General features: G+C 40.2%; 1 protein-coding gene across 6 annotated transcripts in view; it reads right to left on the minus strand.

Annotated features, from left to right (window-relative positions):
* GRB10 (growth factor receptor bound protein 10) overlaps nucleotides 1-24,165 on the minus strand; it is a 359,795-nt gene that overhangs the window by 69,731 nt on the left and 265,899 nt on the right. For all 6 annotated transcript variants that reach the window (XM_039336399.1, XM_039336398.1, XM_039336397.1 and 3 more), the window contains 2 exons: nucleotides 21,634-21,749; nucleotides 20,688-20,762 (listed from right to left, as the gene is read on the minus strand). In XM_039336399.1, the coding sequence (XP_039192333.1) occupies nucleotides 20,688-20,762; nucleotides 21,634-21,749 (191 nt within the window). The remainder of the gene's footprint in view (nucleotides 1-20,687; nucleotides 20,763-21,633; nucleotides 21,750-24,165) is intronic.

Consider the following 24,165-nt stretch of genomic DNA (forward strand, 5'->3'; position numbering starts at 1 on the left):
GCTAGTTCTTTTGCCCTTGCGTGCATGCAGGGTCCCGTGGCGTGGCTTTCCATCGTTTGCTCGTGGATCTCTTTTTTGTAGTCGTTGGTGTAGTGTCTCGTCCCTCCCCTCTTGTTAGCAGGGGTCGTGGTGTGGGTGCCCCATGAGTTGTCATCCAGCCATCCATGTTGTTCGCATCTGTCATTATTTCTCCTTGTTGTGGGGTGGTGTCAATGCTGCAATATTGTATATTCTTGCTTTGACAAAATATGCAGAACTGTCTGATATTTTTAGAGTTAATGCAGAGGAGAAGAGGGGAGGAGGGAAAAGTCCACGAAAGTGAAAAGAAGGGAACCTTTGCCCTTCACACTAATTGGAGAACGTAAATCATGACAGCAAAATAGGGAGTGGAAATGCTAGCAAAATAACTGCTCGTGGGTGGGGATTTTAGATCTTAGCATCCCTTCATTATGCCATGCCAACATTTTGTAACATAATAAAAGACTTTTAGGAAAATCAATGCCTGGAAGTTCTTTGAAGTGTTTCATTAGCCAGAACCATGACATCATGCTAAGATCTCAATCCTTTTCAAACGACCTGGGGTCCTGAACTCCATTCACTGCCTCTCAGCTCGAGAGGAGCTGGTAAAGATTCAAAGGAAGAAAATCTATCATTAGAAAAGGGAGTTTGATTGAAGACCCAGAAGCTGCTGATAACCCAGAGTGGGAAGCAACAGACAGCATGCTGTGGGAAGATGGAATTTGGCAGACAAATACAAATCGGTGGAGAGCTGTCAGGTCACCTGCAACTGAAGATTTGGGTGAGTCACTGGAAAGATTTCAAATCCCAGAAGTGAGAAGCAGAGAGCAGCTTCTGTTGAGAGAGGCCCCTAGCCCCTCCCTCGCAGATCAAACAGCCTTCCAAACTCTGGGGTCCCCTGCCAGGGCCTCCAGCCCCACAGAGAGAGAGAACCCCAGCCTGGGCCCCCTACAGCAATGGGGATAATCAGCAGCAGCTGAGCATACCACAGTTAATAGAGGCCTTGCAGCAGCTTGGGGTAGTGCAAAAGCCAGGAGAGAGACAGCCAGTGGGCTTGCAGATGAGGGAGACCCAGCAACAACCCCCACTCGTCCAGCAGCCATTAAGAGGCCTACAGCAGCAGGGGGCACCACCAGCCCCCACTGGCCAGCAGCAGAGAGCTCAGCAGCCAGTGGAGCAGCAGACAGGATGGGGCCAACAGGAACTGCGAGGGCCACAAGCGCAGAGGGGAGTCCAGCAACCAGGGTGGGGCCAGCAGCAACAGCCCTAGTGGGGGCCGAAACAGCCTGTATTTGCACCACCTTTCAGAGCAACCTTCAATGGGGACCCAGAGAAGCTGATTTTTTTTCTGAACCAAGTGTGTTCTCACTTGAATCGCTGGGCCTATCTCTATCTGGACCCAGGTGGCATGGTCGATGTTATTGCATCCAACCTAGAGGGAGAAGCATTTGAATGGCTGAATAATTTACATAGTGAGCAAGCTCCCGAACTGGAAGATCCCACCTTTTTCTCCTGGGACTGAGAGAAAGATTTGAAGACTCATCCATTGCCCTCAAAGCATCAGAACGGATCCACAAAATAAATCAAGCTGGCAGGCCTGCCCTGGAATACATGCGAGAGTTCCGCAAGAGGGGTGGCCTGAGCAAGCCCTCATCCAACACTTCATTGAGGGATTGGACAATCACCTCTCTCAGGCATGCATCTATCAAGCCATACCTGATCAGCTGCACGAATGGTATCAGGCAGCAATGAAGCTAGATGTTTGGCTCGCCCGCTATAAGAAGCCTCCCCCACACAAACCCAAGCAGCATCCTGTCCAATCCCCTGGTTCTGCAGAGTACCAGAACCAGCAATGAGAAAGAAACCTGCTCAGCAGCTAACGAGAGAAAAACCCAACTGGCTCATGCAGGAACCTGTTGCCCAGATTATACCCCCCATGCAGCAGAATGCCGAGACTCTGGGTGGACCCGCCCCTGCTCTACCCTGCTTTGACAGTGATGATGAAGGAGAGAATGACCCGATAGTGAGTCGACAAATCCCGCCTTTTTGACTGGCTGCCAAACTTATAATCCCTAAGTCTGGGGCACAAATGGACTTAAACATGCTAATTGATTCTGGATATACCCGCTGCATTATTAGTCTGCCATTTGCCATGAAAATGGGCATAGGGGCAAAACAGCTTTCCAAACTAGTGAGATTTGAGCAAGCCGATGGCTTCCTGATGAGAGGGACTCTTGTCACACAATTAACCAAGCCCGTACGCCCAGAAATAGGTGCACATTGGGAGTTTATTCACTTCCTGGTGGCTTCAAAAATGACTGAGGCGGTGATCCTAGGGCTAGCCTGGTTAGACAAATGGAAGCCGTTTATCTAGTGGGAGAAAGGAATGAGAACCGTGAGACTACCTATAGGGCCTAATCTCCCCATTGATTCAACAGATGTTGCAGGGCATCTTAGGCCATCCAATGAGCGAGCGCACATGCCGCCTCACCATCTCCAGGTGAACCAGTTATCCCCAATGAATACTGAGACCTGGCAGAGACATTTAGTGAAAAAGAATGTGATACCCTACCCCCTCACAGACCCAATGACAGCTCCATCGAACTGGTGTCAGGAGCCAAACTCCCACAACCAATAATGTATGCTATGTCCCCCCTCGAAATGGAGGAGATGCAGCGATACATGAACAAAAACCTAGCGAGGGGGTTTATCGAACGAGCCAAATCTACCATGGGAGCCCCTGGGTTGTTCAAAGAGAAAAAAGATGGGTCTCTTCATCTCTGCATAGATTATAAGGTTCTCAACACTGTGAGTTTGGAAAATAAATACCCCCTCCCCCTCCTAAAGAACTTATTAACCCATCTGGCTAAGGGGATTGTCCTCACTAAATTAGACCTGAGAGAGGCATATTACCGGGTGAGAATAAAAGAGGGAGACAAGTGGAAAACTGTCTTCAACTGTCCTATGGGGAGCTATCAGTTCAAAGTCATGCCATTTGGACTACAGGGGGCCCCACCTCTATTCATGCAGTTGATTAATAAGGTCCTACATGATCACTTGTACAAAGGGGCTTTGGGGTATCTTGATGATATCCTGATATACAGCGCAAATATGACTGATCACATAAAGCTGGTGAGAGAAGTGTTAAAGAAACTATTGAATGCCAAGCTTTATGCCAAATTGTCAAAATGTGAATTTCACCAGACCCGATTAGACTATCTTGGCTACAGAATTTCCAATGAGGGTATTGAAATAGATCCAGCCAAGGTGAAAGCTATAATTGAATGGCAGCCTCCAAAGACTCGCGAACAGCTCCAGAGCTTTCTGGGTTTTGCCAACTTTTATCGTCAATTCATCCCCTCTTTTGCCGAGATTGCCCTATCCCTTACAGAACTACTCAAAACAGGCAAAGGAGGAAGGAAGCCACGACTGGGCCAACCACTAGCATGGACAATGGGCTGTCAAACAGATTTTGAGAATTTAAAGAGACTATTTGCTGCTGAACCGGTCCTAAAGCACCCCTGCCCAGGGGAACCCTTTGTGATTCAAGCCGACACCAGCGATGTGGCAGTTGGAGCTGTGTTACTGCAAAAGAACAAAAGTGGGATCCTGCAACCCTGTGCCTACACCTCTAAGAAATTTACTGAGAGCGAGTGGAGATGGGCAGTCTCGGAGAAAGAGGCCTTTGCAATTAGATGGGCACTATTAAACTGGCGACACTATCTAGAAGGGAGCAAGGTGCCAGTTGAGGTATGGAAAGGTAATGGACTTAAACGACTGTTCTTGATTTCCTTGTTCTCAGCTTTGGATTTTTTTCTTGATTTTTTCTCTTTTTTTTCGGAATTCTAAGGATTACAGTATTTTTGTTTCTTTTAATTTTTATCTCCCCCTTCCCTTTTTTTGGGGAGAAGGGAAGAGAGAACTGTGTTTTAAAAAATGGCTTCAAAGAGACAACCGCCTTCTATACTACCCAAGGTGGTTTCCTCTCCCACAACTTTTAACTATACAACAACAACCTAAACATGTACCACCGACCCAGCCACCACCTTCCCCTCCTTTGCCAGGCCTGTCTGCACAAGAGATTAAAGACATAATGGGAGATGCTGTATCTCAAATTAGAGATGAAATGAAGCAACTTGTTGTACAGATTAAATCTGAAATTAAAGTGGAATTAAATGAAATGAAGGACTCATTAGAGGATAATAATACTATTATGCGGCAAGATATAGTTACAGCCTTATCAGGTTTGGCTTCTGTGGTGGTGAAGCTGGACTTGAGAGTGGAGGAAGTCGCAGACAAAGTTGACTTTTTTGAGGATAAATTTCAAGATATGGAAAGGAAGATGGAGATTTCACAAGAAGATATCCTTATGTCTCAGTATAGGGAGATGGAGCACGCCCTGAGGATCAGGGGTCTGAAGGAGGACATGAATCAAGATTTGATGGAGATGGTGCTTAGTGATTTAGCTGTTGCTTTGAATATGGATAAAGGAGAATTACGCAGAGAAGTGGAAAAAATTTATAGAGTTAATTCCTGGATTGCGAAGCAGAAGAACTTGCCCAGAGATGTTGTGATTTATTTTACAAAGAAGTCTCTGCGTAATGAAATTATACAAGCTTTTTATAATAAGAGATTCCAGATTGCTGCCCAAGATGTTGATAAAGGAAATCCCATCAAAAATCCTAAGAAACAGGAAAGATTTTGCTTTCTTAGCTAATGAGCTTAAAGCTAGATTGATGCCATTCAGATGGGAGATCCCGATGGGCATTACTCTGAGCCATGCGGGAATGCGTCATAGGCTGAATAAGGTTGCCAAAGCTAAAGAGTTTTATAATACGGTCCTGGGTGCAGGCTCAGCTTCATCTGTTCAGAAGTTCTTGAGTGGTAAAGAGCTGGAACAGCAACCTGAAACATTAGGTCTGATCTCTGCTGGGAAGATGCAAGCTGAATGGCAATGTCAAACAGAGGTTAAAGAGCAGAGGATGACCCGTGCAGCACATAGACGTAAGGAAAAGGAGCAACAAAAGAAAGAAATTAAAGAATCTTCTTCGGAAAGTGCTTCATTGCCGGTGGGAGGAGCAAGACCCAAGAGTTCTGCAACACATACAGCAATGGCAGATCTCCAGGTAGTCTTCTCCAGGCTCCTGGTCAAGGGAGATGGCAAAGTTTCTGACCTGGAATGTTAACGGTCTAAATTCCCCTCAGAAAAGAAAGAAAATCTTTTACTACTTAAAGCAACATAATAATGATGTTATTTGCCTACAGGAAACTCATATTTTACTTAAAGATCAAAAATATTTAGTTAACGCCCATCTGGGATCTCATTTTGTATCCTCAGCTCCTGGGAAAAAGGGGGGAGTGGTTATTTATGTGAAGCAAAATTTACCAGCTTGTCTGGTAGAATCAGATCCCCAAGGAAGATATGTAATGATTGAACTTGGTTTATATGGTAAGAAAATACTTATAGTGGGACTTTATGCACCAAATCAGCAACAGGAACAATTTTATAGATTGTTACATCAAAAAATAACTTTGCTGGATTATAGATCCTTGATATTAATGGGTGATTGGAATGGTGTCCTAGATATACAAAGGGACAAGAAAGGTTCTTCTCCTCTTTTTAAACAGGCAAAACTACCTAAAGCCTTTTTTGACATGAAAGAGGACTGGGAACTAAGGGACTATTGGCGGGAATGTAATCAAGAGGAGAGAGACTTTACCTTCTTCTCAGATAGACACCAATCCTTTTCAAGAATTGATTTCTTTTTGATTACAACAGATTTATATAATAGAGTAAAGAATGTAAAGATTTTTCCTAGATCGTTGACGGATCATAGTCCAGTTTGGATGGAGCTGACTCAAGAAAAAGAGGAGAGAAGATCCTGGAGGGTGAATGAGAACTTATTTAGACAAGAAAAGAATGTTCAAAAGTTAAAGGAGTGTTTAAAGGATTATTTTGCTCTGAATATGTATAAGGGGACTTCAATGTCAATGGTATGGGATGCAGGTAAAGCATTTATGCGTGGGATTTTGATAAAAATGAATAACTTTCATAGGCAAAAGCAGACTCAGAAACGTAAAGAATTGGAAGATGAGATCAAATTAAAAGAAAAGTTTGTGATTTTAAATCCTTCAGATGAAAGGATTAAAGAATCTATAAAGTTGCTAAGAACACAATTTAACATGTTGATGGCGGATCAATCCGCAACCAATTTATTGTTTATGAAACAAAATACATTTTGTAATGCTAATAAACCAGGGAGATGGTTGGCTTATCAATTAAGAAAGAAACAGAGACAGAGAATAATAGATAAAATAAACTATAAGGGTAAACTAGTGTATCAGAAGTAATTGATTAAGAAATCTTTTTTAGATTACTATCAAAAATTATATAAATCTACTAATGTGCAAATTTTAGATATAAATAAATATTTAAGCGAGGCCAACTTTCCCAAACTGACAGAGGACCAGAAACATGAAATTAATGGTTTAATTACTAATGAGGAAATTGCGATAGCAATCAAACAATTGAAACCAGGGAAAGCACCGGGCACGGATGGGTTGACATCTGTTTATTACAAAGCTTTAATGGAAGAGATGATTCAACCATTAGGTGATCTTTTTAATAATATTTTACAGGGCTCAGAGATTCCTCCCTCATGGCGTAGTGCTTTTATATCCTTGATCCCAAAAGAGGATCAAGATCTTACTTTACCAAAGAATTATAGACCTATATCTCTTTTAAATGTTGACTAGAAGATATTTGCAAAAATTTTAGCAAATAGGCTTATGAGGGTTGTGCATCATCTTGTGCACAAGGATCAATCTGGGTTTATAACTGGTAGGTACATGAAAAATAATGCTAGACAAATTATTAATTTATTAGAATATCTAGATAAGAATAATCAAGTTTCTGCAGGGCTGATATTTTTAGATGCTGAAAAAGCTTTTGATCAATTGAATTGGCATTTTATGTTAAGAGTAACTGAAGAGATGAATCTTGGTGAAAAGATATTACAAGCTCTTACGGCAATATACCAAAAACAAACGGCACAACTTATTGTTAATGGAGGTTTGTCAGAGGTTTTTACAATAGAGAAAGGTACTAGGCAGGGATGTCCATTATAACCGTTGCTGTTTGTTTTAACATTGGAAATATTGTTGATTAAAATTCGAGAGTCGCAGGAAATAAAAGGAATAGAAGTTAACAAAAAAGAATATAAATTAAGAGCTTTTGCAGATGACTTGGTGGTTACTTTGTCGCAACCTATTTATTCTGTAGTAAAGTTATTACAGTTGACTTATCATTATGGTTTGGTTTCGGGTTTTAAGATTAATGTTAATAAGACTAAAATCCTACCTAAAAATATGACTATTCGGGAGAAGCAGATTTTGGTTAATTTGACGGGTTTTGAAATTGTTAATAAGGTAAAATATTTGGGGGTGATTTTATCTGTTTCTAATGCAAAATTGTTTAAGAATAATTATGAAAGGTTGTGGGTTAGAGTACAGAAAGACTTGAGGAATTGGGAGAAGTTGCAATTATCTCTCATGGGAAGAATTGCAGTGATAAAAATGAATGTTCTACCCAAGTTTCTTTTTTTGTTTCAAATGTTACCGATTTTGAAGAATGAGATTATTTTAAATGAATGGCAGAAAGGTATTAACAAATTTATCTGGGCAGGGAAAAAATCAAGGGTAAAGTTTAAAATCATGCAAGACTCCCAGAGAGAGGTGGACTCAAGGTACCGAATTTGAAATTATATTATGATGCGGTGGTTTTAACATTAACTAGTGATTGGGTAAATTTAACAAATTTGGAGATAATCTGGGTGAGAAATGTTAAATTTACACAAGCACAGAATTTAAGGGAGAATTTTTATAAAATGTTTTATAGATGGCACCTTGATCCACAAAAATTGTCCTTTATGTACCCTGACCTACAGCCTAAATGTTGGAGATGTGGTTGTTTGGATGCCACCTATTATCATATCTGGTGGTCGTGCAGAAATATAAAAGCTTTTTGGATTAAGATATGGTGGAATATTCAGAGAATTTTTAGAAGGAGGGTAAAATTTACTCCACAATTATTTTTATTAGGTATAGTTACTGATTGTGATACAAAGTAGGTTATATTGATGTTGAACTTGATCACAGCCGCAAGGCTGTTAGTAGGACAATATTGGAAGAAGGAATCTTTGCCTACTTTGCAGGAATGTTTTCTTAAAGTGTCTTATTTGGCGGAAATGGCAAAGATTTCGGCTTTCTTAAAAGAACAATCGCAAGAGAAATTTCTTGCTGTTTGGGATAAATGGATAAAGTTTATACAATTTAAATTGGATATAAAAAAATATCATTTAGCTTTTTTATAACTTTTATTTTTATATATACACATATATTTTAGTGTTATATTCTTTTTTTTCATATAATTTTTTTTAACTTTTTTAAATTAAACCTATATTCTGCTCTGGGAAGCTCCGGGGGGGGAGGGAGTGGGGGTTTTGGGGAGGGTTGGGGAAGGGTTGTTTTGTTTTGCTTTGCTTTGTTTTGTTTTGCTTTGTTTTTGTATTGTATTGTATTGTTTTTTTTTGTCTTTTTGTAAAAATTTATAAAAATTTTTAATAAAAAAAAAAAAAGAAAGATCACAAAATCTAGAAGCACTGAAAACTCCCTGCAAATTGTCCCCAAAGCAAGTGCGGTGGGCACAGTACTTTAACCACTTCAACTTCACTCTAAAGTACATACCAGGAGGAAAGAACCTTCTAGCTGATGCACTATCGCGGTTACCCCAATACAAAAGCGAATGGGAGGAGGTTAACGAGGCGATTATTCCCAATCTACAAACTGCTGTTCAACTTACACCTCACAGGGTCCCCAATCCTGATGACCCTTGAGTAAAGAAAATAAAATGAGAGCTCCTCACTAACCAATGGTTCAAAGATAATCAAACCTCCCTAACGTGCAGGGATGGCTTGGCTTACAAAGGGGGGAAACTATATTTGCCAGAAGCCCTCTGTCTCAATACTCTCAAACACAGCCATGATGTAAAACAGGCTGGACACTTTGGATATTTGAAAACCCTACACCTCACCCGCTGGCAATTTTGGTGGTGGGACCTGAAAAGGATGTGGAAAACTATGTAAAAAGTTGTACTGTATGTGCCACAATGAAAAGAATCCCAGGGAAAATCCCTGGGTTACTGCAACCCATGGCAAACCCTTCTCAACCATGGGAAGAAATAGCTATGGACTTTATTGTAGACCTACCTGAAAGTAGTGGAAATACTGTCATCTAGACTATAATAGACCTGTTCTTGAAGCAGGTCATTTCATCGCCTGCAATGGACTCCCATCTGCCCAATGACTGACCAAATTGGTCCTGAAACATATCTACTGGCTGCATGGTGCCCCTAAGCGAATAATTTCGGACAGGGGGGTGCAGTTCACAGCGAAGTTTTGGAGAAGTTTCCTTACATTAATTGGATCATCTCAAGGTTTATCCTGCTTTTCATCCAGCCACCAATGGGGCTGCAAAATCCGCTAACAAAATGGTGGAGCAATATCTTAGATGCTATGTTTCCTACCAACAGACAAACTGGACTGACCTCCTCCCTTTCACGGAGGTGGTGTACAATAATTCTGTGCATAGCAGCACCGGCTACATGCATTTCAGAGTGGCCACAGGAAAAGAGTTCAGCTGTGAGAGGGACCTCGGAGTCCTAGTAGACAATCACTTAAATATGAGCCAGCAGTGTGCTGCAGCTGCCAAAAAGGCCAACACAGTGCTAGGCTGCATTAACAGAGGGATAGAATCAAGATCACGTGAAGTATTAATACCACTCTTCAATGCCTTGGTAAGGCCACACTTGGAATACTGCATCCAGTTTTGGTCACCACGATTAAAAAAGATGTTGAGACTCTAGAAAGAGTACAGAGAAGAGCAACAAAGATGATTAGGGGACTGGAGGCTAAAACATATAAGGAACGGTTGCGAGAATTGGGTATGTCTAGTTTAACGAAGAGAAGGACAAGGGGGGACATGATAGCAGTATTCCAATATCTCCGGGGCTGCCATAAAGAAGAGGGAATTAAGCTATTTTCCAAAGCACCTGAAGGCAGGACAAGAAGAAACGGGTGGAAACTCATCAAGGAGAGAATCAACCTAGAACTAAGGAGAAACTTCCTGACAGTGAGAACAATTAATCAGTGGAACAGCTTGCCTCCAGAAGCAGTAAATGCTCCAACACTGGAAGTTTTTAAGAAGAGACGGGACAGCCATTTGTCCGAAATAGCGTAGGGTTTCCTGCCCGAGCAGGGGGTTGGACTAGATGACCTCCAAGGTCCCTTCCAACTTTACTACTATTACTATTACTATTAATACCTGAATACCTCCAGGTCCCCTCCACTTCCCAGACACTTGACCAATGGATGAGGGGATGGGAAGAAGTTTGGAGAAACACAAAAACTGCTTTAAAAAAGTCTTTTGAAACCTATAAAAAGCAGGCTGATAAAAAGAGGGCTCCCCAAAGAACATTCCAAGTTGGAGAAAAGGTTTATTTGTCAACTAAATATCTACGCCTCAAATTGCCCAGCAAGAAATTGGGACCAAAATTCTTGGGGCCTTTCCCCATAGTAAGGATCATCAATCTGGTCACCATAAAACTAAAACTCCCTAGACTTTTAGGAAGAATTCACCCAGTCTTCCATTGCAACTTGTTGAAATCTTATCGGGCCTCCATTTTAAGACCTCCCCCAAAGAAGGCACCTGGGCCCCTCGTAGTTGCAGGACAGACCCACTATGAAACGTATTCTTAACTCTAGAATCTTTAAAGGGAAATTGCATTACCTAGTACAATGGAAGGGATACCTGTTGTCTGAAGCCACCTGGGTGAAATCCAGTGAAGTGAAAGTTGATAGATTGGTCAAAAGGTTTCATGTAAAACATCACAACAAACCGAAAACTAATCATTAACATATGCTTTTGTTTACATTACAGGATCTGTCCTTCTTGTAAGAGGGACTGGATGTCAACGCTGCAATATTGTATATTCTTGCTTTGACAAAATATGCAGAACTGTCTGGTATTTTTAGAGTTAATACAGAGGAGAAGGGGGGGGAGGGAAAAGTCTGCGAAAGTGAAAGGAAGGGAACCTTTGCCCTTCACACTAATTGGAGAATGTAAATCATGACAGCAAAATAGGGAGTGGAAATGCTAGCAAAAAAAACTGCTCATGGGTGAGGATTTTAGATCTTAGCATCCCTTCGTTATGCTGTGCTGACATTTTGTAACATAATAAAAGACTTTTAGGAAAATCAATGCCTGGAAGTTCTTTGAAGTGTTTCATTAGCTGGAACCATGACATGACCGTGTCGTTCGCATCTGTCATTATTTCTCCTTGTTGTGGGGTGGATTGGGGTGTGCGTATTTGGGGTGTCTATGGGGGTTTTTTTGTCTCCTTTTTTTTTGTTCCCCTTGTAGGATATGCTGTGAGTTCATTATCGCACAAATGGGCTACCTCCTTCATCTCCCCTTCCCTCTGATCTTGTGGGGTATATGCAAATTGCCTCCGTTGTGAGCTATGGTGTTGTTTTTCCCATATCTTGAGTGTTTGGTATACTGGGCAAAGTTCTATGTGGCGATTGATAGAATTGTCATCAGAAAGCCAGGCTTCCTTGAGTAGGTGGCCTCCCTTACGGACCAAGATCATGCACCCAAAAGACCCACCCCCCAACGAGGAAAAATCTTCGATAATATACAAGATCAAGTGCAAGGACTGTTCCTGCAATTATGTTGGGGATACTACTAAAAGATTAAAACTAGGGTGCATGAGCATGCACTGGCAGTTAAAAGACAGGAACAATATTCACAGATTTGGACCCGTATGACCAACTATGGGCATGAATTTGATCTTACCAGTGCACAACCTATATCCAAGGATACCACTAAGGGGTATATTATATTTCCGCCAGCAATATAAAAAGGACTCCCAGTAATCTTGTATTATGCTCTGATGATGTCGGCAGTGTTGGCCGATGAAAGCTTAGCTTTAGTTTTTGTATTAAACAGTTTTTGTTTTAATATTATCCTGGTGCTCGGACTATTTTATTTCTATTATATGAATTTACCCAGGATTCGAATTTTTAGTATAATTAGGGATTATTACGATACAGCAGTATTGCTCCATGCAAGAAAATGGGAGAAACTGGCAGGACGCATGTCCAGTAGCTACTGTAAGTTAACGTTTCTTCATGATTGCAACCGAGGAGATCTTCCCCCCAAGCCTTTGAGAAGGAGACCCATAATTGACTCTATGGAATGCCAACTGGCCATTTGCCAATTCCAACATCGCACCTTGTGTGCTCTAATCAATGACCAACACAGGCGGATAGGCGTTTGGAAGACATGGATCCAAGGCTGTCGTGAATGCTGCAACGCAGAATTAACACATCAACACTTTGAGGCACTTGATCATCAGATTCATCAAGCCACCATGAGGGCAAGTCGCCAGACAACCACAACACTCCAACGCAAAATGGAAACATTACAGATGTTGGAAGACCACAATTATAACAAGGGGTTAGTCCATAATTTATCCTTTAAAACACAGACCCGCTGATGGATCATAGTCCAGTTTGGATGGAGCTGACTCAAGAAAAAGAGGAGAGAAGATCCTGGAGGGTGAATGAGAACTTATTTAGACGAGAAAAGAATGTTCAAAAGTTAAAGGAGTGTTTAAAGGATTATTTTGCTTTGAATATGTATAAGGGGACTTCAATGTCAATGGTATGGGATGCAGGTAAAGCATTTATGTGTGGGATTTTGATAAAAATGAATAACTTTCATAGGCAAAAGCAGATTCAGAAACGTAAAGAATTGGAAGATGAGATCAAATTAAAAGAAAAGTTTTTGATTTTAAATCCTTCAGATGAAAGGACTAAAGAATCTATAAAGTTGCTAAGAACACAATTTAACATGTTGATGGCGGATCAATCCGCAACCAATTTATTGTTTATGAAACAAAATACATTTTTTAATGCTAATAAACCAGGGAGATGGTTGGCTTATCAACTAAGAAAGAAACAGAGACAGAGAATAATAGATAAAATAAACTATAAGGGTAAACTAGTGTATCAGAAGGAATTGATTAAGAAATCTTTTTTAGATTATTATCAAAAATTATATAAATCTACTAATGTGCAAATTTTAGATATAAATAAATATTTAAGTGAGGCCAACTTTCCCAAACTGACAGAGGACCAGAAACATGAAATTAATGGTTTAATTACTAATGAGGAAATTGCGATAGCAATCAAACAATTGAAACCAGGGAAAGCACCGGGCACGGATGGGTTGACATCTGTTTATTACAAAGCTCTAATGGAAGAGATGATTCAACCATTAGGTGATCTTTTTAATAATATTTTACAGGGCTCAGAGATTCCTCCTTCATGGCGTAGTGCTTTTATATCCTTGATCCCAAAAGAGGATCAAGATCCTACTTTACCAAAGAATTATATACCTATATCTCTTTTAAATGTTGACTATAAGATATTTGCAAAAATTTTAGCAAATAGGCTTATGAGGGTTGTGCATTATCTTGTGCACAAGGATCAATCTGGGTTTATAACTGGTAGGTACATGAAAAATAATGCTAGACAAATTATTAATTTATTAGAATATCTAGATAAGAATAATCAAGTTTCTGCAGGGCTGATATTTTTAGATGCTGAAAAAGCTTTTGATCAATTGAATTGGCATTTTATGTTAAGAGTAATTGAAGAGATGAATCTTGGTGAAAAGATATTACAAGCTCTTACGGCAATATACCAAAAACAAACGGCACAACTTATTGTTAATGGAGGTTTGTCAGAGGTTTTTACAATAGAGAAAGGTACTAGGCAGGGATGTCCATTATCACCGTTGCTGTTTGTTTTAACATTGGAAATATTGTTGATCAAAATTCGAGAGTCGCAGGAGATAAAAGGAATAGAAGTTAACAAAAAAGAATATAAGTTAAGAGCTTTTGCAGATGACTTGGTGGTTACTTTGTCGCAACCTACTTATTCTGTAGTAAAGTTATTACAGTTGACTTATCATTATGGTTTGGTTTCGGGTTTTAAGATTAATGTTAATAAGACTAAAATCCTACCTAAAAATATGACTATTCGGGAGAAGCAGATTTTGGTTAATTTGACGGGTTTTGAAATTGTTAATAAGGTAAAATATTTGGGGGTGATTTTATCTGTTTCTAATGCAAAATTGTTTAAGAATAATTATGAAAGGTTGTGGGTTAGAGTACAGAAAGACTTGAGGAATTGGGAGAAGTTGCAATTATCTCTCATGGGAAGAATTGCAGTGATAAAAATGAATGTTCTACCCAAGTTCCTTTTCTTGTTTCAAATGTTACCGATTTTGAAGAATGAGATTAATTTAAGTGAATGGCAGAAAGGTATTAACAAATTTATCTGGGCAGGGAAAAAACCAAGGGTAAAGTTTAAAATCATGCAAGACTCCCGTGAGAGAGGTGGACTCAAGGTACCGAATTTGAAATTATATTATGATGCGGTGGTTTTAACATCAATTAGTGATTGGGTAAATTTAACAAATTTGGAGATACTCCATTTGGAGGGATGGGATTTACTTTTTGGTTGGCATGCCTATTTAATATTTAATAAAAAGTGGACCGGGCTTTTAAATCTCATATTATAAGAATCTCTTTACTTAGGGTCTGGAGAAAATATTATAAAAGTGATTTTAAAATACCATTATGGGCTATACCTTGGCATGTGATAGAGGGGATAAAAAGAGGTGTCAAAATGGATACGGTGTCTTATACACAGTTACTTAGATGGGATGGACAAAATTGGCAGTTAAAACTATTGGAAGAGCTAGCACATGAAAATATCATTTATTCTTGGTTTCAATATAGGCAATTAGTAGACAGATGGAAGATGGATCGTAAGGTGGGTTTTCTCAGAGAAGATGAAAATTTTATTAAGCAAGTGAAGGATCAAAGACAAACTCATATTAAGAGAATTTATGGGGTTCTAGTGGAATTGGATTCAGAAACAGAATTAATGAAGGATTGTATGATTAAATGGGCGCAGAATTTTGGTGAACCACTTCTACTGGATACCTGGGAAACTATCTGGGTGAGAAATGTTAAATTTATACAAGCACAGAATTTAAGGGAGAATTTTTATAAAATGTTTTATAGATGGCACCTTGATCCACAAAAATTGTCTTTTATGTACCCTGACCTACAGCCTAAATGTTGGAGATGTGGTTGTTTGGATGCCACCTATTATCATATCTGGTGTTCGTGCAGAAATATAAAAGCTTTTTGGATTAAGATATGGTGGAATATTCAGAGAATTTTTAGAAGGAGGGTAAAATTTACTCCACAATTATTTTTATTAGGTATAGTTACTGATTGTGATACAAAGGAGGTTATATTGATGTTGAACTTGATTACAGCCGCAAGGCTGTTAGTAGGACAATATTGGAAGAAGGAATCTTTGCCTACTTTGCAGGAATGGTTTCTTAAAGTGTCTTATTTGGCGGAAATGGCAAAGATTTCGGCTTTCTTAAAAGAACAATCGCAAGAGAAATTTCTTGCTGTTTGGGATAAATGGATAAAGTTTATACAATTTAAATTGGATATAAAAAATATCATCTAGCTTTTTTATAACTTTTATTTTTATATATATACATATATTTTAGTGTTATATTCTTTTTTTTTCATATAATTTTTTTAACTTTTTTTAATTAAACCTATATTCTGTTCTGGGAAGCTCTGGGGGGGGGAGGGAGTGGGGGTTTTGGGGAGGGTTGGGGAAGGGTTGTTTTGTTTTGTTTTGCTTTGTTTTGTTTTGCTTTGTTTTTGTATTGTATTGTATTGTTTTTTTTTGTCTTTTTGTAAAAATTTATAAAAATTTTTAATAATTAAAAAAAAAAACACTGACCCGAGAACAGATCACCTTGCTCGAACAGGATACGGGACACAATTTGGCGGATGGACAACCATTAGATTTCGTGGCGGCATTGGAACCCGCCATACAATGGATTAGGGTGGGGGATGAGATCAAAAACTCCATCAGACAAAGGGTCACGGGGCTACTAATGCCAAATAATGCCAAACACTATCCAGAAAGGAGAAGGAGGCCTCAGAACAACTTAGAAAAGACCACACCATCATTATTCTACCAGCGGATAAGGGCAGGGCGACGGTGGTTATGGATAGAATACAATACACTGATAAAGTCCTGGTACTACTTAGTGACACAACAGCATATAAAGTCATCGTTGGAGACCCCATGACCATGCTTAAAAGTAGCATAAACAAACTTTAAATAATTTTAAACATCGTGGAAAAATGGATGAAAACACCTTGAGGAAAATACGTCTGAGGGGCTCAGCTATGGCTAGGTTCTATGGCCTACCAAAGGTTCACAAAGAGGGGGCTCCCCTATGTCCAATTATCTCATTCAAAGGCACACCAACCTCGGAGCTGGCTAAGTGGCTGAGTGGCTGTATCAGCCACGTGGTAGATAACAACCAAACCACAGTAAGATTGGCCGGGGAATTTTTAGAGAAAGTCAAGTTCTTAAAGGTGGAAGGAGATGAAGTGATGGTGTCATTTGACATCACCTCATTCTTCACCTCCATCCCCCAAGACTTGGCAGTCATGACATCAAGAGACTGCCTTAACAAAATGGGACAAGGACAATACCAGAATTCCCTCCACACTGAGGATCTAGTGAAGCTAATAACATTATGCTTAAAAATATATTTTACTTTCCAAGGGACCACATACGAACAGGTCAAAGGAACACCAATGGGATCCTCCATCTCAAGTATAGTGGTGGAGGCTGTCCTGCAATGCCTGGAGGCCATAGTGATGACCCAGTACCACCCCAAATTTTGGGTTCGGTATGTGGATGACATGTTTGTAATTACTGAGAAGCAAGATAAGGCCAACTTTATTGATGCGTTAAACTCCGTATACCCAGATATCTGCTTCACAGCAGAGGAGGAGAATCAGGGTTCCTTAGCCTTTTTGGATGTGTTGGTCCACCGCCAACCGGATGGGACTCTACACACAAGGGTATACCACAAACCGACTCATACCAACAGGACCCTCCACTATAAAAGCAACCATCCAGTGGTCCACAAGATCAGCTGTGTAAGAACATTATTAAAACGGATAGACTCACATTGCAATACAACCAAGATGAAAACTGAAGAAAAGAACCACCTCTTTCAAACCTGTAAGTACAATGGTTACCCTACCGAATTTATCAGGAAATATAGTAGACCACACAGATCCCGTGAAGACTTGCAAAAAACTGATAGGATGAAAATGCAAAATGTGCGCATCCCTCTCCCATAAATCAGTAGTGTGTCAGAGGCAACAGCCAGATTGCTGGCCCCCTTTAATATAGAAGTGACCTATAAACCAGACCAAACCTTATGGACCAAGATCATGCACCCAAAAGACCCACTCCCCAATGAGGAAAAATCTTTGATAATATACAAGATCAAGTGCAAGGACTGTTCCTGCAATTACGTTGGGGAGACTGCTAAAAGGTTAAAAACTAGGGTTAAAAAATAGGGTGCATGAGCATGCATTGGCAGTTAAAAGACAGGAACAATATTCACAGATTTGGACCTATAAGACCAACTATGGGCATGAATTTGATCTTACCAGTGCACAACCTATACCCGTTAGCGAGAGAGAAAAGGGGGAGGGATAAGAAACAGGAACAACGAGATGACCACACACCCCCCAGGAGTTTACACACGGGCAAGGAAGGCGGCGGGGCTGGCAAATAGAAGAACGAAGCTTGAAGCATGCACGCGAGACAGCGCAGCAATACAGAGGCAAGCTAAGACAAATGAGGGGGTGGGGACAGACGACTGGGAGCGGATGAACAGTGGATCTCCAGGCACCCGCACCCGCACAAAGAAAACAACAGCAATTGGAGAGGGGAGGACAACTTTAGAAATGCTCCTTTAAGAACTACACAGCCAACGCTAATGAGTAGACCAATGACCCGATCTAGGGTCAGAGTGCAAAGGCAGCTAGGACTCCCGAATCCAGCATTTTATACCCTGATGATGTCGGTAGTGTGACTGATGAAAGCTTGGTTTTGTAGATTAAACATTTTTGTTTATGATTTAATCCTGGTGATCACCTTTATTTCACATTATGTGTATACCCGGGATTCATGTTTTTAATCATATATATATATATATATATATATATATATATATATATATATATATATGCATGTATATGTATGTATGCATGCATGCATGCATGTATATGTTTTCTGAGGTTTTCGCAGGTGTTTGTATATAGGTCTTTGGTTGTTCGGGTTTTCTCCCACGTAAAATTGGAAGTGTCTTGGCGACGTTTCGACAAAGTCCCATTCGTCATCTTCAGGCTGGTGTTTTCAGCTTCGTGCTTCGAGGAGCAATGTGTGGTCTTAGCTGTTTCTTCCTTTTAACTGCCAGTGGGGGTATGAACTGATTGGGTGGGAGCTTGGCTGTGTTCTGATTGGGTGGAGGTGTGTTCTGATTGGTTAGGGGCTTGGCTGTGCTCTGATTGGCTGGGGGGGTTGGCTGTGCTCTGATTGGCTGGGGGAGTGTTCTGTTTGGTTGTGCTCAGGTTAGTCTGAGTTGCAGGGGGGTTTAAGATGTTGGGCTGCCTTACTATTTTTTGGCTTCGCGTTCGTGGTCGTGCCTCATCTTCATGGAGGGTGTCAGTTTGCTTCATGTATGGATTGAAGGGGTTTAAAGTGGCTAATGATGCAGCTGTGGTCTGGCTTCTGGTTTGTGGTCATGCCTCATAGTCAGTGTGGCTTTGGGTTTGTTTTTTGCGTGGATGTTTGGTGGTGACATCCTGTGTGGTTTTTGTGAGTGTGGGTCTGGTATCATTTTTTGTGTTAGGGAATCGTTTGTCAATAAGGGCGGGTTTCCAAATGGCTGGTAGGTGGGAGGTATCATCTTGCTTGTTCATGCTGTGTGGGCGTTTTTCTATCTCGATGGCTTCTCTGATTATTCTGTTATTAAAATGTTCACTTTTGGCAATAGTTCTGGTATTTTTAAAGTCAATTTCATGTTCTGTGGCTTTAAGGTGTTGGACCAGGGAAGATGTTAGTTCCTCTTTTTTGACACTGTTCTTATGTTCTTCATAATATATACACACATACATACAAACACATATATATGTTCCTAATAACAGATATGAATCCCAGGCATATCTATACAATGATAGGTTGTTTTGAGTATTGTAAATAGTTGTTTTTATTGCTTTAGTTTTTTTAACAATAAACAGCTGGTTTATATCCTTCCCAGAGTTCAAGGATTTTCTCTCATTGTACATACACACACACACAGACACACACACATATATATATATACACACACACATTACACATAATGTAAATTTTATTAGCTGACATATAGTTTATACTTCTTTGCAAAGCTTTAGAGCAGCAGCCTCCAACCTTTTCAGTACCAGGTACTGGTTCCATGGAGAGAGGTTGTTCCATGAACTAGAAAGTATGTGGTTTCACATACTGCCTGTATCCCACAGATGGGGCTTCGCTTGTTTGTGAGGTCTGGTTTCTGCCATTCCATGTATCAGGGGTCAGGGACCCCTGCCTTAGAGAAAAGAGTAACATCTCACAATTAAAGGCAATTTTCAACAAATTTTTCCTTTTACTCTTTTTTCCAATAGATATGCCCTGCTTTACTTTGAATGAGATGGCATTATTCCTGATGAAGAAGGTTCATTGCCAGGAAAGGTTTCACCCTGATTCAATAATATACAAAATTGCCTCTGTTTCTAGCCAATTCCTGCACATATTATTTTATAGCTAGATTAATGCAATTTGTTTTATGCAAGGCTGCTCTTGAAGACAATTTAGAATTTATAGCTGGTATAAATACAGTTGTATAACACTAACTAATGTTTATATAGCGTCACATGATTTGAACTGGATACATGGAAGGAGCCTCCTCCAAGACTATAATTAAAATGAAACCTTCAGTAATCAGTCAGATCCTAGGAAACAATGGAAATACTACACCAGGCAAATCCTTCACCACATCACAAAGCCTTTTTTTTTCTCTTGAACTCAGAAAATAAATATATCTGAATTGTGGCATTTTGACATAGAATTGTTTGAATGAAAAAGAGAGAGAGAGAGAGAGAGCAGAAACTTATCAGAATGTAGTAATATTACCACACTGCATACAGTATAAGATACTTTGGGGGGGGGGAGTCACTAATTCAGCCTTCTTTTTCAGTTTACTTTTCATTCTGAATGTCAAAGAGATCTGTCAATTCCATTTAGCTATAGTTAACAATTACTGTTTTTATTGGCATTTAGAAGAATCAAATATGTTTTTCCTTGTATTTTCTGTAAGGAATATTTGGTCACACACTGCATTCTAACCAAAATTCAAAAAGGTATTTCAAAGGCTATGCTATAATAACTTAAACTCAACACTATGCTAGTTCAGTGCTTGTCTGGTCTTAACATATTCCTTTTTTTGTCCAATCATATTCCTTCTTTTGACCAATCTATTCTGTCATGTACCATTTATTATCTCCTTTGCTCAATTTCGAAGGCAACTGCATTCCTTTAAAAGCTTACCTGTAAAAGCTGTGACTGTGGAATACAATCATTTGATTGCTGACACCAAGCAATCATCTGTTCTGGAAAAAAATTCTGGAGACAAGAGAATCAGAAATATCTATGGTAATAACTTGCTGTTAACATACATCTAACTAATTCAGCACACAATTCTATGTATTAAAAATCTGAGTACACTTTTGCTGAGTTGTTTTTATTATTTGATATATACTTTGCTATTGTGTTCTAATAAGCACTCAAGGCAGCTAACAAAATGTATCACATAATATGTATCTTTTCAATCTACAACAGATACTGTAACCATATGCAAATGGGATGATTAAGATACAGATATAGTCAATTTGCTTTCCACTTTTGAAACACAATAATAAAATAATGAGTAATTTTCTTTTCATTTTATTAAGGGAAATTTTACTGTATCTTTTAACAGACACATCAATCACTGTGAACAACCATATAATTTAAAAAGAACTGTACTGCCCATTCTTAGATGTCTAGTGCAAATATCTAAGTTTCTTGTATAGCTGTCCCTAATACTGTATGTTCTAATTGCTAAGGTTCTTTAAGTTATTATTTAGTTATTATTAACTAAACTCAAATAGGAATGTCAAGATGTACAATCTATCACTAAGAGTATACAGCTCCACAAAATAGTAATGACCTCTTCCCCAAATGGATACTTGTTGGCAAGACTAGCTTATAGATAAATATCAATTGAAGGCAAAAGGTTTCTGCAAAAAAATAGGAAATAATTATCTTTCCATAAAGTAAAAAAGAATTGTTATATTGTTTTCTACTGGGAATTGTTCCAATCATACATAGTACGATTATTTCATATTGGTGCCATGATATTTATAAGAGTTGATACTGTACAGTTTACAAAAAAAGCAAATCTTTTCAGGTTGACAAATTGTGATTACATAAAGGAAAATTATAGAATGCTTACCAAAGGATTCTTAAAGAATTCATATTTTGCATAGTTCTTCCTGAATAAAAATTTACTTTCATTTCCCATGGTAGATTCAACTTGAGTAAGCAGTTCATGATCTTCCAGGCATCTCTCTAGGCAGAAAATAAAACAGGCATTCTTCATTATCTTCTACAGAATCCTTTCCATATATAATATATATTACATATATAAATACATAGAAAATAGGATAACGGGTTGGAAAGGACTTTGGAAGTCTTCTAATCTAACCTGATTAATTGTTCTCATTGTCAGGAAATTTCTCCTTAGTTCTAGGTTGGATTTCTTGTTAATGATCTTCCACCTGTTATTTCTTGTCCTACCCTCAGGTGCTTTGGAGAACAGATCAACTCCTTCTTCTCTGTGACAGCTTCTCAAATATTAGAAGACTGCTATCAAGTCACCAGTCCTTCTCTTCATTAGACCAGACATACCTCCTTCCTACAACCATTCATTATATGGTTTATCCTCTAAACCAGTGGTTCTCAACCTGTGGGTCAGGACCCCATTTGAGGTCGAACGACCATTTCATGGGGGTCGCCAAACAACGCAGTCCGCCATTTTCCCCCCCCTTTTCCTTAGCTTACTCCTTACTCCCTTTTATTCTATTGGCTTTTGAATAGAGTCTCTCTTGAATAGAGTCTAATTCTATTGGCTTTCAAAAGCCAATAGGAATTTTCCAGGCTGTCTCTGTCCTGCTGAGCCCGCCAAAAGTCCCATTCTGCAAACGGTGCTGCACCAGTTGAATAGTCCTCGACTTACGACTGGTTGAGGAGTCCTCGACTTACGACTGGTTGGGGGTCGCGGCATTAAAAAGGTTGAGAACCACTGCTCTAAACCCTTATCATCTTTGTTGCTACTCTCTCTACTCATTTTAGAGTCTCAGCAACTTTTTTGTATTGTGGTAATCAGAACTGGAGACAATATTCCAAGTCTGCCACTAGAGGGGCTTTCTTCGGTGCTGCCATCCCCCCTTTCCCCCTGCAGATCACCTGCCCAGCAGCAGCCTCCTCCTCCTCCAACTCTCCTATGGATTGTGCTGTGACTGGGGAGCACAAGCCTCTCCTGCCACCTCCCTCTGTCAGCCCTAGTAGCCCTCCAGTGCTGCCACCGCACTTTCTTGCCATCCTGCCAGCGCCCATGCAGGAAGTGGATCTGCGCAAGGGCTTTGCAGAACCATTAGGAAAGGGGAGCCTGGCTCCAGCTGGCATAGATTTCCTGAAGCTTAACATCCTTCCATATGAAGCGTCCTTCCTTTCCTCCCTTCTGCATGAGAAAAGCGGCAGAAAATGGGGCTGCCATTTCTACAATGGAGAAGGGAGATGTGGACTGATGCAGGACGGCAAGAAAGTGTGCAAGAAACTGAGGTGGTGGTGACAGAGTGCTGGTGGAGGGATACCAGAGCTGACACAGGGAGGCGGCAGGGGAGGCTTGTGCCTCCCAGTTACAGTGCAAACCACGGGAGAGTTGGAGGAGGCAGCTATCACCAGGCAGGTGATGTGTGGAATGAAGTGGGGGTGGTAGGGACCAAAGAAAGACCTTCCAGCGGCAGATGTAGCTGTTGAACAGCGGTGGCAGAGCCTTTTGCCCTCAATCCCCCATCTCCAAAATGGCAGAGGGGAACCAGGTAAGGCCCATCCTTTGTAGCATTGCATTTCAGATTGGGAGGGGAGTGAAAGAGAAGAGACGGGTGAGCAACTGGGTCATTGAACTAGTGGGGGGAGGTCACCGAGTGGGCTGGGTGCAAGGCCCTGAAGCAGGTGCAGGATGTGTGGAGCAGCTCCACCCTCCCAAAAAGAAGACATTCCCTGAAAATAAGCCCTAATGCATTTTTGGTGCAAAAATATATATATACAACCAGGTCTTATTTTTTGGCAAACACGGAATCTAATCTAATCTAATCATCCAATCCAATCCAATCCAATCCAATCCATTTTATTGAATGTTAGTATAAAGACCTGCCACAGCTGGTCCCTCAGGAAAGTAAAACTCTTGACTTCACTGAGGTTAATCAAAGAACTTTTACTGAAAGAAAGTGGATGCAGAAAAGGCAGGCAGAATCTGAAGGTCCCGGATGAAGCACAAAGCAATCCTGTCAACCCGTCTCTTTGCTGGGGGGGGGGGAATTGTTTCTATTCTTTCCTTTCTGTGGGTTCTGTCATACTCCTGGGGGGAGGAGGGAAGCTTTGGGGTTTTCACATGTTTATTCGTTCTTGCACTTTGTCGTTACAATGTATCCTTTCTGCTTTTTCTATTGCTTGCTCTTTGAACTATCTTCCCTTGATACCAGCCTGGGGTGAGAAAGGAATGTGCCTCCAGAATCTGTCTTACCTCTTGCTGTGGAAGGAGAGGTGCAAAGACCCAATAATGTTTTCACAGCCTTGGGAACAGAGTCTTATCAGCCCCATTCCCACCACGGACCTAACACCTGAGGATTGGCTCGTTTGAACTGACCGGTGGGGTTTGCTTTTTGCTCCTTTAACCTACTGATTTAAGTGGGAAACCCTCAGA

The sequence above is a fragment of the Crotalus tigris genome, unplaced genomic scaffold, assembly GCF_016545835.1.
Source record: "Crotalus tigris isolate CLP2741 ecotype Arizona unplaced genomic scaffold, ASM1654583v1 scf7180000017666.379230911805:20528666, whole genome shotgun sequence".
Taxonomy (NCBI): Eukaryota; Metazoa; Chordata; class Lepidosauria; order Squamata; family Viperidae; genus Crotalus; species Crotalus tigris.